Consider the following 16,410-nt stretch of genomic DNA (forward strand, 5'->3'; position numbering starts at 1 on the left):
TATCATGAGAAACACTGACACGGGCGCAACTGTCACGGTGCACATGGCGGCTGTTTACTACCGCGGTATTTGGCTCCCTGCCAGAGTGCCGGCCAAATCGGGATGTTCCCGTCGTCGGCCGGTGAACTTCAACAACGTTTGGCTCTCTATGGCATAATCCGCTCCTGACATAACATGCCCGCTACACTGTACACACTAAAGCAACATATTCGTACTAACGTAAGGGTCTACGAAACAAAGTAACGCCTCCGTGGTCCAGCGTTTATAGTTTGTCTCTTTACTCGAAGACAAATAAGATCTAATATAAGAAGTCGTTAATTCCGGCATTGAAACAACTAGAAATGTTGTTTCAACAGCTAAACAACAAAACATGTTTGTTTAGAACAATGCAGGCTTATCACCTGATTATCTGACAAGTAAGATGATCCATGACTTGGATAGGCATGTACAAAGTCGGTCATGCGCCTGATCTCTCGACAGTCGTGTCTTCTCCCCACTGGTATTTGAGAGTAATGGAACAGAGAGTGCCTCCTGTGACAGTGCCCAACATTAGGACCATGAAATTACTCTTTCATAGGATCCGTCGTCCTTGATTTCACGAAATCGTTCACCCTCTTGAACATTCAAATCCGGTGTAAGAGGCAATAATTACTATCCATCTTCATTCTAGACCGCGCCCAGTGCGTGGGTTTCAAAAGCTGCTGACAGGAAATGCTGAATGCAACCCAAGGGCCAAGATAGATAAAGAAATGTAGAGAACAGCGTTCTCAATTTACTGATAAGCGGAATTCACCTTGTTGCTATTCGCTGTGGCCTGTGGGCTGTGACGTTACTAGTAATTTTAGGTCATTCATCATTGTTAGTCTTTCTCTGACGTGGCGGTGTATTTTCGTGGTACGTTGATTGAAATTTTCGATAAGTCGTGTACGCTGCTGTTACGCGTTTGGAAACATTGAATTTTAAAAGAATCAGTATACTTATATATATAAGCGGCGAAAAAAATTAGAAACGTATACCTTTAAAAATTTTGGCTTTGACTGACATAAAACTGAAGAGAATTGAGTGACCGTCTCGTCAGTCCATCAGTCACCATCAGCCAAAGATAATTCATGATTAACGGAATTGACTGTCGCTTGCATGAGCGTGTAATGGATGCCCTAAACCCTTGATATTGAGTCCTACTTTCCGATCACGTGGCCACAACGTGTCCCTTATCACTGCATGTCGTTGCAATTGATAATACGGAAATCTCCCACAAGCTCTAACATAAGTATGCAAATATATGAACAATGAGTGCAATTAGATTTTATTATGATGACTTTAAAACGATATTATAATATAATTACGATAATGACATTATAATATAGGTAAATTCTATAATTAAGTGCTGAATATACTAAATTAGAAAATGAGGACACGGTTACATGAACAGCCGAAGTGTTATACCAAGTGTTTTTTCTTAGAATGTTCCAGAATCTAAAATCCGTCTTCACATCTTTCTGTTTTTACTGTCTGTGCGCAGGAAACAAAGTTATGTCTAGGTAAAACGCTGCTCTTAGGTACTTTACATTGTTTTACTACCCAATTAACAATGTTTTTATAGTTTTTTTTTCGTGATGTCCAAAGAAAAACAAAGAAACTTATTTTATGACTCTATTTTTTTTTATCCAAGCTAGATTAAGAAATGTAGAGACCACTTGCGTTACGACTTTTCAGTGTTGCTGGGCGTACCCCAAGATTTTAGCTAGGGGGGGGCAACATACCTGTTTCGAGAAGATGGTCGGTCTGGTATTATAGTGAAACAAAAAATCATGAAATTTTTTCTTAATCTGCCTGAAAATATATTTTGTTTCCAACTTCACTTTGCGCAGAGTAGGTAACAAGTTTTTAATTCCCACTTGCCAGGAAAATTGACTTTTATTTTTTCTTTCAGGGGCGGCAGGGGCCCCTACCTGGGTACGCCCATGCTTGGGGCCATTTTGTCATGCGCCTATTGCTGAAAGCCGGCTGAAAGTTTCCGTTCGACTCGGATTCGGAATCTTTACGTGCGATCATTGGCCAATGCTTAGCGCGGCGAACGTTGATTGGATGTCGCGACGTTTCCGAATCCGAGTCGAATCGAGCATCATGATTCAGGGCCTTCACATTCGCTGAGTGATCTAAAAGTTATGCACTTCCTACAGTGTAGTCCCAATCATAGTAACAGTGATAAGGATGCATGGAGTTATCAGTAGTAATGATATAATAATACCGGCAATACAGAGATAGTGATAACTGATAACGTATCAGTAGTGAGATATTGATTGATTTATCTACTTTATTGAATAAACCCTGCGTATACGAAGTACTCGTCTGATTTAATATCCACAGCCGAACATAGAACCTTCTTTTCTTTGAAGTCGGTTAAAACGTAGTAACATTTTTCCATATTAAAGGCCACTTTTCATTGGGTCATGGTGAACAGCAATGATTGCCAACATGAGTTTTTTTAACGAGCAATTGGCTCACCACCACAAATTTATATCATTGCATCTATGATGTACCGCATGTACTTGTATCAACCAACCAACCCAACCAACCAGTGGTAACCAACCACGAAAGCCCCAGGGTTTGGCTAAATCTATCTTCCAACCAACATGAAGTCTGTCTGTCTAAATCAGGCACAATCTTCGTCGATCATGGGCACATAAAGTGATTTCAAAGTTCAAACCAGTAGATTAGTCATTACTCATCTATATAAAAATGGATTTTCAATTGTGTTAGTAACGCTATAACTCGATAACGGCTGAACCGATTCTGCTTACTTTTGTCTTATAATAATCCTTGAAGTCCAGGGAAGGTTCTTAAGTGACACGAAGTTCACCGGGACAGCTAGTTAGAGTATAAAGTTGTTGAAAGTCCCTTCTCCAAGTAGGACGGATGATGAATCCAAGATCCATGAAAAACATTTACAGGTGCACCGTGCAGCCGGGTAACAGAACTTGCCAAATCTACACCCAAGGAGTAACAGGTTTTACTACAGCTTGTATCTTTATCGAGTGCAATTTTCTTAAGCCCCCTGGCGCTTTGATGTTTTCGGTGTATCTAATCTGGTACATGACCACACCGCGTGCGATCGTCATGTCCGTTATCAAGATTAAGCTTGTTGATACATCGCTTATCGCATTTCTTGGCTTTTGTCGGGCGTCGGCCAAATGCGATTTGCATAGGTCAGTGGTCCCTAACCTTTTTTTCATGCGGGCCACAAACATGTTTTGGTCTTGGTGTCGCGGGCCGCAAAAAAAAATTTTAGGGTTAAAAATAACATTCTTCAAAATTAACGATTTAAAAGTAAAAAAAAAAATTAACGACTATCACGTAGACTACGTTATTTTGGCGGTGGGCGTGAATTTCAAAATTGTTTAACATCACGCGGGCCACAAATAAAGTCCCCGCGGGCCACGGGTTGGGGATAGCGGGCTTAGGTCATGACTCATGCATAGGCCGATCTACGTATTTGCTAGGGATATCTTGAGATAGCCCGATCAAGTTAAGTAGGTCTGCCGTTTACCGTAGGCCGTACCGTAGTCCGTATGTCATGTGTGTTGTCCGCATGCAGGTGACAACATGCTCCTACAGGCTCAGCATAAAAAAAATGAAACGGGAAAGAATGGACATACTGACAGATTTTAGTGACAAAATGGCGGATTTCTTTTGTCAGTTTGTTACTTTGTCTATTCTTCCGTAGAAATAAACCGTTTCTATGGTGACCATGCAAAGCCTGTTGCAGGCGTAGCATATATAGACAAAGTGACAGTTAAACAAGACAAAGTGACAGTTAGCTGTTAGACAATGGAAATCCGGCATTTAGTCGATAAAATCTGTCAGTATATCGATTCTTTCCCATGTCTTCTGTTGCTAGCCCTGCAGGTCGCGTTCGTGCTGCCCGCATTTCAGGGAAAACATCTATTCAGAAATGATAGGTTGCCCACATTCATGCAGACCACGCAGACCTGATCCGGGTGCAGGCGATAACACGCATGACAGGAAAAGCGCCCTTATGCGCTTATGGTCATTTCCAAGACTACGTCTAAATCGCACGACCAATATAATTATTATTAACAAATAAATCAATGGAAAACATCGTTATCGTGGGAACCGTGTGAACTGTGAAGCTTCATAGCTTGTATTGACGTTATCTTTAACGTTATTATAAATATTGTATTAACTTTATAAACAATATCGTTTTGTTTGCACACGCATACTTAGGAAATGCGCACTTTTTACACACGGGACACGAGTTGACACGACACCGTCGCGTTGGAAAGATATTAAAAAGATAAAAATAGAAAATACGGAATTTTTTAAAATGTATAACTGATTAATGGATTAACAAATAGCGATAGGGATTAGAGCAGAGTTTCTCAAAGGGCAGTTCGCGAACCCTTATTAGGTATGTCTGAGGTTACCAATCTATGCCAATTGCCAAGATTTACGTGATGACCCCTAACTTGTAAGATTCCTGGTTTACAGTTTTCTTTCTCGTTTGCAGCTCTCACAAATGCGTATTAGCGAGCGTATAGAATGAGTCTCTTAAATAATTACCTATAATTTGAATCATTGTATTTCAACCATGATGGCTACGCATGATAAAAATAACTTTAACATGAAATTAACGAAGAAATTGCGAATAATAATTATGGTGACTTGATAATGTAATTATAAGTTGTTTATTTTTTAATGAAAAGATAACGAATCTGCATCAGTGTCGTCCTGTCATTGACGGCTTCGCGATAAAAATTTCGACTTATCGATCACGATAAAACAACATGTCTGTAATAATATGTCTGGAAATATTCAAAGTGATTAAAAGATATTTTAAGTTTGTATCAAGAGGATTTTAATTTTGGAATCTTGATAGGTACTTACGCCAATTGGAATACGCCAAGGAAATTTTGAAAGTTCAAGTTTCAGACTACAATGCCGTCTTCTATAATTTGAGCTGTTTTATTTAATAGGTAGGCAATTATAAGTCTATACCAGTTTTAGTTTCAGCTTGGAAATGACACTACCATAATGACAGTTGGGTCGAAGTTCGGAATTTTCCATTATAATTTATACTGGTGACAGACAGACGGACATACGTTTCAGGTACATAACCATAAGTTAGAGCTAGAGTACTAGAGCCTCTAACTTATGGTTATATAATATTGTATATTGCAATGAAATTGTCGTTAATCATTAATTAGCCGTGAATCGTGATCTACAGTCGGGAAACGCGATTAGCCATAAACATGTCACTCAGTACTCACATACTGAATTTACCGACTACGGACACATTACATCTGCTGTGAATTATGGTAATGTAGATTCTTTGGATAGCAGCTGCCAGGTAGTCGTATAAGCTGATTGATTTTTGTTATAGGTGGAGTCATAGGGATTTTGCTACTTATACTAGGACTAGCCTAAAGATAGAGACTACTTGAACCTGATCTTTGAATGATATTATGATAATTTTATAATTAAAAAGTAAAACATCTGACACTTAGTATCTAAACACAGGAGGAGTTAGGACTCATAACTCCTAAGTGTTTAAACACACTAGGTCGAAGTTAGGGCCAATTCACACCGGATCGGCAGCGGCCGGCAGCGCACAGTGTGATAAAAACCTCAATTTTGTTTCATCTCGTTTTTCTTTCAAAATACTATAGTTAATAGCTATACAAACATTAGAGTAGAACACCGAGATCGATATTATTTGTAGTTTTTTTGTTAAAGAGTGTCAAAGTTGGCCTTTTTCCGGGTCATAAATTTGCATAAAAATTGAATTAAAAAAAAAACTAATCAAGTAACATTAATTTTGTTTATACCAATTGAATAAGCACCTAATAATATACTTTTTCTCCAAATTTGGTTAACCTACTGTGATCAAGTAAGGAGGTATTAATTTGTTTATTAATTTTAGTTTTTAATTTTTAATTTCCCCATTAGATCGAATTAGAAAAAGTTTTAAGCATGACACGTTAGTGTGAGTAATCCTTTATCAATGTTATTAAAAATCACATTCTAATAACGTCTGTGTCAGAAGTTATATCAAATTCAATTTATATCCGGATTTTTAGTGACCTAGGGTTGTCACTAAAAGTCTCTTGTTTGATTTATCCGGTTGATAATTTATTTTCCCCGACTACTTCAGAAGGTGATTAGATACTGTTTGAGCGTATAAATTAATTGATGTACGTTATATTTTTTTCACTTTTTAGATTATTTTTTATTAGACCTGCCTAAACGTGATCTTGATAATTTGCATATAGGCTACTTTCGTACACTATGTTTAGAATAATTAGGATTGTTAGCGTTAATATTATCACGTCACAATTGGGTATTTGAACAAAAACATTTTTGTGATAAATGGAAATCCATTTTTCTTTTATTTTTTTTTTCGCAATAATTCAAAAGTTATTTCTAAATTAAAATACCGAAGACAGGCCGACAGCTCCCGCACTAACCCGAACGCGTGTGACGTCATAACGTTAATTTTCACCACAGAACACTAAAAACAGTAGAACTAACATACCACGAATTAACAAACGAATGCTTTGATTGGACGCGTAGGTACTGAACCCAAATAAGCCTTAAAAAAATAAGCCCTAAATACTGAAAACAAAAACACACCTTCAATACTTAAAATAGAGAGAGAGAAAAAACGGGCACTTACGACATTTCTTATTTCGAGTCAAACTTAACTTATAACGATATTTATTCGAAGAAGTACATTTACATTCGATTTGAAATTAATATCTATACTTTTTGTAACAAAAGTATCAATAACCGTAATATTATTGTCTATTTAAAGATAAATTGTTATAATATTATATTTTCTGTCAAAATATCATGAATTAATTAATAATAAGTTCAACTCACATAAATTATTGAAATATGTACTTCTCATAAAAAATTAAAATGTACAATGTTGAATAACAAAACAAGACCATAATTGTTACCATAAATCATCATTTTATTTACGACTATCATTGAAATAATAGTAATTTATATTCATCAATATAAATGACTTTTATTATTTTACCAAAACAGATAATATCTCACACGCGCATGAAAAAAGGTTTACATCCGGATATAAAAAGTGGCAACCCTGAACAAAAAATTTAATTACTCTGTAACTTTTGATTTAGACGTCATTAGAATATGATTTTTATTAATATTGATAAAGGATTACTCACTCTATCGTGTCATGCTTAAAACTTTTTCTAATTCGATCTAATGGGGAAATTAAAAATGAAAAACTAAAATTAATAAACAAATTAATATCTCCCTACTTGATCACAGTAGGTTAACCAATTTTGGAGAAAAAGTATATTATTAAGTGCTTATTCAATCGGTATAAACAAAATTAATGTTACTTGATTAGTTTTTTTTTAATTCAATTTTTATGCAAATTTATGACCCGGATAAAGGCCAACTTTGACACTCTTTAACAAAAAAACTACAAATAATATCGATCTCGGAGTTCTACTCTAATGTTTGTATAGCTATTAACTATAGTATTTTGAAAGAAAAACGAGATGAAACAAATTTGAGGTTTTTATCACACTGTGCAGCGGTGCGGAGAGGCGCGGCGAGGCCGGCAGCGGCGCGAAGAGGCGCGGCGAGGCCGGCAGAGGCGGCTCGCGTCGCCGCGGGCGGTCGCTTGTTGACGCTCGCGGCCGCTGGCGGCCGCGCGCTACCTTCAGAGCGCCGCACAGTGGATCGAAAATCGAGTTTCATAGACATAGGAACTTAAATTTCCAGATGTAATTTTTTTGGGCTGAAATATGTTTTCCTAGTTGTTATTACATAATAAAATGTAAAAATAATAAAATGTAAAATAATATAAAAAATAATATCTCTGGAATCGCATGGTTGGCCGTTATATCCTCACACACTATTATAGTACTAATTATTACTCACATTTTGGCATATTTTGTATTACGGCACCATTTGTACTTCGTTTTGGTTAATTAAAACTGTCCATTGGTACTTTATTTTGGTTAATTAAAAACTTAATTCAAATAGAAAGAAGAAAGAAATTATTATGGCGATATAATGTATCAACCCTCTCTTTTTCCAGTGTCCCCAGTAACAATTTAAAACTTCCAACTGAATTAAATGAAATTGTCTGGAAATACTTGACATATTCTATTGTTTTTTTGTTAAATGATCCGTGTTCTTTACTTTCATAAAAAATTGTAACTCCCTTATTATTACACGTAGCTGCGTCTTTTTACATTTTATTATGTAATAACAACTAGGAGACCATATTTCAGCCCAAAAAAATGACATCTGGAAATTCAAGTTCTTATGTCTATGATACTCGATTTTCGATCCACTGTGCACCGCGCGTCCGTCGGCGGAAAGTGCTCGCGGCACCTCGCGACGCCTCGAGGCGCCAGTTTTCAAGTGATACTAGTAGTTATAAGTATGTAAATAAAGTTTAAAATTATTTCACACTAAAAGTGCTCTTCGCGCCGCTGCCGGCCGCTGCCGATCCGGTGTGAATTGGGCCTTACGCAGCGTAAATTACGCATGATTACGTCAACGCATACAAAATACGACGGAACGCAACGGAATAGTTTGTCATCGGTAATTTAAAATACATTGCGGGCGGAATTTACGCCGCGTAACTTCCGCCTAGTGTGTTTAGACACTTAGGAGTCCTAACTCCTATTACGGTACATAAACCTACGGCATTCTAAAATATACCTACAATCTACATGCATAAATAACTATTAAAATATACAGGTCGTAGAACTTTATGCCAAATATTTAAATAACTCGTTTTTATTTTAATTTATTGTTATTGTGGGGGATCGCGTGTATAAGCGGCCGTGACTTTTGGAGACGGTACCAAAATATTGTTTATGAAAATTTTATAAGTACTTTAAAGGATTGATTCTATTTCATTATTTTCTTTATATATTGAATGTGAAGAAGAAAACGCCAGAAAACGCTAGTTGAAGGCTGTATGGGACTATAAGATGCTCTGCAATAACTGGATTATTCCGGACGGTTCAGTGAACATTGGGAAAACGTTGGAACTGTAGTTCGAAACAAAGAATTAAAAGGATAGCAAAGTCATAGCCTTACTCTTATAGGCCTAAAAAATCTGATCACAGAAAACAGAGATAATAATATACTTACAGTTACATGGAAAACAGTTGGGTTGAAAGAAAGGATTGTCGCGGGCATTACATCTAATGGCGGCTCTCGACATAGGCGAACGCGTTGGCCAACGCGTCTGCAGACGCGTTGGCCCAATGTGTAGAACGGGCGTTCGCGCGTTGGCCGTAGGTATTTAGACGTTGGCCAACGCGCGAACGCCCGTTCTACACATTGGGCCAACGCGTCTGCAGACGCGTTGGCCAACGCGTTCGCCTATGTCGAGAGCCGCCATAAGAGCATCACACTTGAAGGAAATTTTCAGTATTCGAGTAATCGATAACTATTTATCTAGTATCCAGTACAAAACCGCCTCTATCTGCCACGTCCTTGTGAGTGCAAACAGTTCTATTAGCGGACGAGAACCGTCAGCTCACGACTATGCTAATTCTTATATACGGCGAAAATGCAAACTATAGTTTATGTAGAGGACTCAGGTATGCGGACTAGAGGACATAATTCTATGTAATTTAGGACATATTTTAACATTGCAACATGATACATTTACAAGTATTAGGAACATTTTAATTGATGTAAAAACAATGGTTTGATGATCTTCACAAAATTTTCCGGTTAGCGGCGGTCTTTTAAATTTATTAAACTTAGGTACTTGATAAGTTTTTTAATGTGGTCCTAAGATCGGTTCGCACTTGGCCGATTTTGAGCACCACAATGCACGGTAGTCCAGTCGGACAATTTAAAAAACATTTAGCGAATACAACTGCGTAGTAGTACAATAAAGTGTAGCCAGTAGGTCAATAGACAATCTCGCTGATTGCCGATCGGGACGATTGGACCTTGGACCCACTACTATTGTTCTTTTGTATCCCAGGGGAAATCTAACATTAGAGACAAATGAATATAGGCCTTGAATCTTGAAGCCATTCAGGGGCTCTCAAACTGTGCGCCGCGGTGGTCAGGTGCCGCAGGGGAGTGGCGAGTGACACGAGTTTTCTTTCAAAAAAATTAAAGACACAATACATATTCTTTATCGTTGTTTGTTTTTATTATATAAATCACAAACAAGTATTTACCTTGTACACAATACAATAATATTATTATGCATAATACAATGGAAAGGTAAATAGATAAAATAATAAAATAATTTTCCTATTCGCGGTCTGTGGTTTTTGCTGCGATATAGTATTACAATCTTCTTGTTTTACAATCCACGTCTTATCTCTACTTCGTAATCGCATGTCGTTCAATGTCGCTTAGGTTCATCATCATCAAAGTCAATTGAAGTGGAGCATTCAGTTTGCATTGAGATTTGAAGCATTGTGACATTATGCTGACGTTGGTCGTTGCCTGTGCAAACTTCTAAACCAGACGGACAAACGCTAACGGAAGAAGTACTAGGCAGTAGGCGGCGCACAAGCATTAAACTTTAGTGTAAACCAGAGTTTCCGAACCTTTTCGACGGAGGACCCCCCGAATTTCTCAATCCAATAATTATTTGTACCCCTTGCCATTTCTTTACGGGTCCTTAGTTGGCAACTCCTGCTTTATATCAAAGACTATAAATAATATAGAGTATAGAGTAGCTGTAAGGGTGTCTTACCTCAGCTGAGCAGTGTACAGCTGGTGCGGTATGGCGGTGAGCACGCCGGCGCCGTCGCCCGTGTCGTTGTCGCACGCGCACGCGCCGCGGTGCTCCATACGCTTCGCCAATACTTCGGCATCGCGAACTATCTGTATAGAGATAGGATTATTCAGAAGTATTCTTGATATTAGTAGCAACTTTTCGCACCGAATTCTGCATTCAGAATGGCCTATGCGTGTCATCGATAAATTACGAAAATTTGATCACGACGGATTAAAAATATAAGAGATAAGATTATTTGCGATAATATGAGCATCTTCCTGGCTTTTCGCTAAGCTTCTTTTTCGAGCGAAATACACTATTCAAATACGGAAATGGCTTGCTCTATTGTGCTAGAACATTCAAAGTGCTTAATTTAAGCCTCTGCAATTATTTAAAAATTAACCAAAAACTTTTTTAAATCTCAACCTGCAAATTATTATTAAATACCTACTCTTATAACACAGATCTTAGACAGCCAAAAAAGCAGCCAAATGTTTTAAATTCCAATCCATACTTTAAGTCTGACTCATCTAAGCTACTACTACATTCTACAATCGTAAATTCATTGAGCGTCCGAACAATTTCACAGCTATAAATGGATTGTTTTAAAGGTCAGGGGAAGTTAAGAAGATCGATACCTACATATTTTATTGGCACGATTGCTGGCGCCTAGCTCTAGCCAGAGCCAAAAAATCTGTGTCATCAGTCATATTTGAATGCATTCTTTAGGATTAATCTTTTATCACGTCATACAACCATACAAGCAATAAATTATACAATACCGGCAAATTTTTAACACATTAATTACACCGCTGAGGAAATTATGGTGAAAAGCAAACCAGCTAAGGGAGCTTGCTGTATCTTTTCATATCATTAATTTAAACCTTTAGGTGGACAAAAGATATATCAGCATAAAAATAGTGTAGGTAGGCCGTAGGCGTACGTAGTAAGAATGCCACAAGATACTAGAAGTCTATGGGTAGATACATCGTAAATGGTTATTGGTTAATCAGTCTATTGTACTGTGCCCGATGGCAAAATTAGCAGTAACCAAAGCCAAAACCTGAGTAATTTTATCTCGAAGTTTCCATCATCTATGAGTGATACTTATGTCGTTGGGATAAAGGTCCTGTCAGAACTTTGAACGGCCTGTATGTGCGAGTCTCAAGGTCATCGAAGGACAATGAAGATTCGCAGACAGCTTGGGGTTCGCCATAATAGAACAAAGCGCAAGCGACGGACTTATTGGGAGTGCAGGATGTCTCCTTTCATACGTGTCAGATCAGTTAGGTTTGCTCTCAATATGTAACCTTGATGCCGAATGACATAAGGATCATTCTCATAAAAATTCGAGGTAAAATAATTTTAAACTGACTCTATTGGTGGTTTATCAGTATGTTATCGTCGTACAATATTCTAGACATTCTCAAACCGTTTCCGTGGTGAACCCTCGAATTATGAATGATACGTTTATGACGATCGATATTTATAATTTTCCATACAAAATCTGAATAGCTAAAACGCGAACGTAAATGTTACCCTGACAAGTAGTTTAAAAATGTTTTTACATCCTTTTCTCACGTGTCAAGCTTCTCTGATTTAGAGGGGCTAAATCCTGCTTAGTTAACTTCTCGTAATATTTGATCGCTTCTCAAATATTCAACAACGCGATGAGGGTTTTGACCTCATTTAACACGTCAAACGCCGACCGAAATTCTACGACTTTCCGTGGTTCCATTCCAGCCGTGGCCGTGGGGGAGAACTTAAATAGTAATCTCTGAGTAGCTATAGTTTAAGTAAAAGTCGCTTAATATAAATCAAGCCAACATTTTAGTTCTTCAGTCTTGACTCTTGATCAATCTTGCAAAATTAAGTGTAATCGACGCGTACGATTGTGGACCCCCATTTTTCGTCAGGCTTAACGTGGGCCCCCGTCGAGTCTCGCATGGACCCTGGGGGTCCACCTGGACCACTTTGGGAATTACTGATTGAGATTTTAGGACTTACTTTATGCGATCGTTTGCCGTCGATAGCGACCACGAATCCGACGCCGCAGGCCTCGTGCTCGTTCTGGGGGTCGTACAATCCTTGTTTAGGCGGACCTTCCCACTCCATTCCTGAAACAAAATTCCTGAAATTACTTTCTGAAACAGAAATAAGTTTCTGAAACATTGTTGTAAAATGTAAAGCTGTCGAGTGTCTGATAAGAAAATTGGCTTATGTTGAAATCTGAAGTTATGCATAGTCAATGGTACATAAAACAAAATTACTAATTATTATTATATGACTTAATCATAAAAAAAGTACCTCCAGTTACATAAAATACATTTTATAGGTTGCATGAGGGGTTCTAATTTCTTTGCCTTTAAATAAAAATGTAACACCAGGTATGAGGTATCTAAGCATTGATGGACTAAAAAAATAATTAACTTTATCGTATAGTTCCCATACCAAAGTATAATGTATTATTACCAAAATTAATTTGGTCCAACTCTGACTTCTGGAACAGATCATAAGGAACACAACACTGATCTATTTTAAAATTCAAACACTTTTTTAAGCCCTTAACGAGCAAACGTGTCACCTGATGGAAATCAACTTCCGTCGCCCATGGACACTCGCAGCATCAGAAGAGCTGTAGGTGCATTGCCGGCCTTTTAAGAAGTAGGGTAGGGAAGGAAATAGAGGAGGGAAAGGAAAAGGGTAGGGGATTGGGCCTCCGGTAAACTCACTCACTTGGCGAAACACAGCGCAAGCGCTGTTACACGCCGGTTTTCTGTGAGTCCGTGGTATTTCTCCGGTCAAGCCGGCCCATTCGTGCCGAAGCATGGCTCTCGCACGTAAATTTTATATAAAACTTTCACATTTTCATGTAATTTTAAATGCAACTATGAACTTAACAGTTCAAGAGTGAGAGGACCTTGCCCTACATAGAACACAACTTGTTATCAATATTTAGCTCAAGATTATGGATGTTGCACAATGAATTAATAAAAAGACCACAAAAAATCAAAAATCATTCATAACATTACTTTGTAGTAGGTACTTAGTAAATAGAATTGTGATGGAAATAATATTATCAGTCATAATTACTCATTTAAATCAATAAATCTTCAAGAAACGACATTAGGGCTCTTATGACCTGCCTTTGATAAAAAATACAATAACTGCCTTACTCAGAGAGTTCAGAGACCAACATTAAATGTCTCTGACTGCCACACTCAGAGTTGAATATTAATTACTTAATCTCTATATATTAAGAGGATACACCAGGGGCTAGAGAAATGAAAAAAAAGTACGTGTAATATCTATAGCTGTCTCCCTTACCTCAAGCCTATACCGCAGAACCCGATTAAACCAACTGCAGAAAATCCAGAAAATCAACGATTCGTTGTCCCCTGATTCCTTCTCCAAAACTTAACCGATTTAAGTACTTTTTTCATTAAAGATTAAAAAAAGGCTTGAGCTGTGTTCCTATGTTTTGCTTTTTTTTGTATAATCTAGCCAAATCAGTTTTCTGGGCGTTTGAACACAGCGGAAAATCTGGCCATTTTTTGGGTTTTTGAACGTACATATCTTATTTAATAATTAAATTATGAAAAAAAAGAAAACATAGGGATATTGTATTAGTGGCCGTAGATATTCAGGAAAAAAATTATAACTCTACTAGCATTATCCAGGGAGGAAACAGGGGACAACGTTTGTATGGAAAAAATGGCGGTGTGGAATCCTCTTAATACGCAAGCGAAAAACTTTGTATCCCTTTTGACAAAAATATGCGGAAACGCAGGTGAACGAAATTTTGCACAGTTATAGCTTATTATATGGTGAAGGAGTGCATTGAGCTAATATTATTTTAAAATTATGCTTTTATCATACATTTTTTTAACAAATAAAACATTACACACACTACAATATAACGCACACTCAACAAGATTTTTGAGTGACAAGCAATGATATTTGACTTTGAGTATTTCATCATTGGTGACAAGCCTATTCATAGGAATTAAGTCTGTTGACAAGAAGTTGACAAATTGAAAATGGATTATAGTTTTTTTATTGAATCTTAGATACTATTAGACAATGCTTACATGGCTAGTCTGAGATCAGCTGAGTCCTAGAGACAACAGTTGAAAAAAATATATGATAAAGTTAATATTTTTTTACAAAATATAGGTAGTAGTCCTAATGTCGTTGAAACTGAGGTCGAATTTCGACCATTCGGCGATCTCTTGTAATTGAATGGAGATTTTGACATAAGCCATTATCTGTCAAACTCTTCATTAAATTTAAGTTTAATCATTATAAAATATTTCTGAGTATAGCCATCAGTGCGGCAGTCAAAACTACAAAAAAATATATATTAAATATTTTATTTAACTTTTTCACTGCAAAAGATAACAAAAAATGTGGTCACTTCGGGTAAGTAATAAAAATTTAAATAATTATTTATTATTTTTCATAATAAATAATTATTTAAATTTTTGAACAAAAAACTGATGTTACATCCTCTAATTGTATTTAAAATTAAATTGCAATGATTTTTAATAAAATTAAAACAATAATTTAAATGTCTTGGTGCAAGAAACATTATTTTGAAAACTAAGGTCCTTAAAATTTACAAGAAATTATGCAATAATAATAATATAATAATAATAATAATAATATCTATGGATGCTTCACACCACGTCAGTCTGGCCCCGTGCTAAGTACCTAAAGGACTTGTATTACAGGTACCAGACAACGGAAATATATTTAATACTTTTATACCATACATATATTTAAGATTTTTATTATATCATACACATATTTAATAGGTACACATCCAGACCCAAAATTGAAAACTTTTTTGTTCTGTCGGCGGGGTTCGAACCCGCGACCCCCGGCTTGAGCTACCAACGCGCTCACCACTGAGCCACAGAGGTCGTCAATTGCATACCAGTAAAATTTGATAAAATTAACACAATGTAATAAAATACAATTAATTTTCTTGGAAAATCATTCTGGGAAAAATACCCTGAGAAAATTCTGCAATTGGTTTCCTGGATTTGGCCAATAACAAAATAAAATTAATGTACAAATGCCACCAGTTCTTTATAATTTATTGTTTACTAAACAACCTGGACTTAAGTCTTAACTATTGTATTATTAGACACTCGTGTAATTGAGATCATAAAAATATATAATCATTTTTTTATTCAATAAATATTGAATTGCATTGCAATTTTATTATTAATTACTAATTTAAAAAAGTGTAACTTTTTTTACTTTGGTACAGGATTGACATCTTGAAATTTCATAAAAAAGTGGTATCTTATTACAAAAAAACTGCTTTAAATGTGGGTGATTTGTGCCTTGTGGTAGAAATAGACATAATTAATAAGAGACATTTAGAGTGAAAGGAAGGAAAACCAGTGGATATGGTTTTCCTAAGTCAACTCTGTTAAGCTTATTACCTAACTCAAAAACATTAGCTTTTAATACCTAGATCGTGGGAATCGCAGACATAAGAGATTTTCAATAGTTATGCGGCAGCCGGGTGCCGCTTGGGGATTGATGGGTATAATAAGACAGACAGAATGTTTTATGACAAAAATCAAAATTTGATTTGTTCACAATTTACACAACAT

General features: G+C 36.7%; 1 protein-coding gene across 2 annotated transcripts in view; it reads right to left on the bottom strand.

The window, feature by feature from the left end:
• The window catches only part of LOC121731315 (glutamate synthase [NADH], amyloplastic), a 65,752-nt gene that overhangs the window by 48,775 nt on the left and 567 nt on the right, over positions 1–16,410 (bottom strand). For both annotated transcript variants that reach the window (XM_042120703.1, XM_042120702.1), the window contains exons 2-3: positions 12,788–12,897; positions 10,757–10,887 (exon numbers count right to left, since the gene is read on the bottom strand). In XM_042120703.1, coding sequence (XP_041976637.1) covers positions 10,757–10,887; positions 12,788–12,895 — 239 coding nt within the window. In that variant the 5' untranslated portion in view covers positions 12,896–12,897. The remainder of the gene's footprint in view (positions 1–10,756; positions 10,888–12,787; positions 12,898–16,410) is intronic.

Source organism: Aricia agestis, chromosome 10 (genome assembly GCF_905147365.1).
Source record: "Aricia agestis chromosome 10, ilAriAges1.1, whole genome shotgun sequence".
Classification (NCBI taxonomy): domain Eukaryota; kingdom Metazoa; phylum Arthropoda; class Insecta; order Lepidoptera; family Lycaenidae; genus Aricia; species Aricia agestis.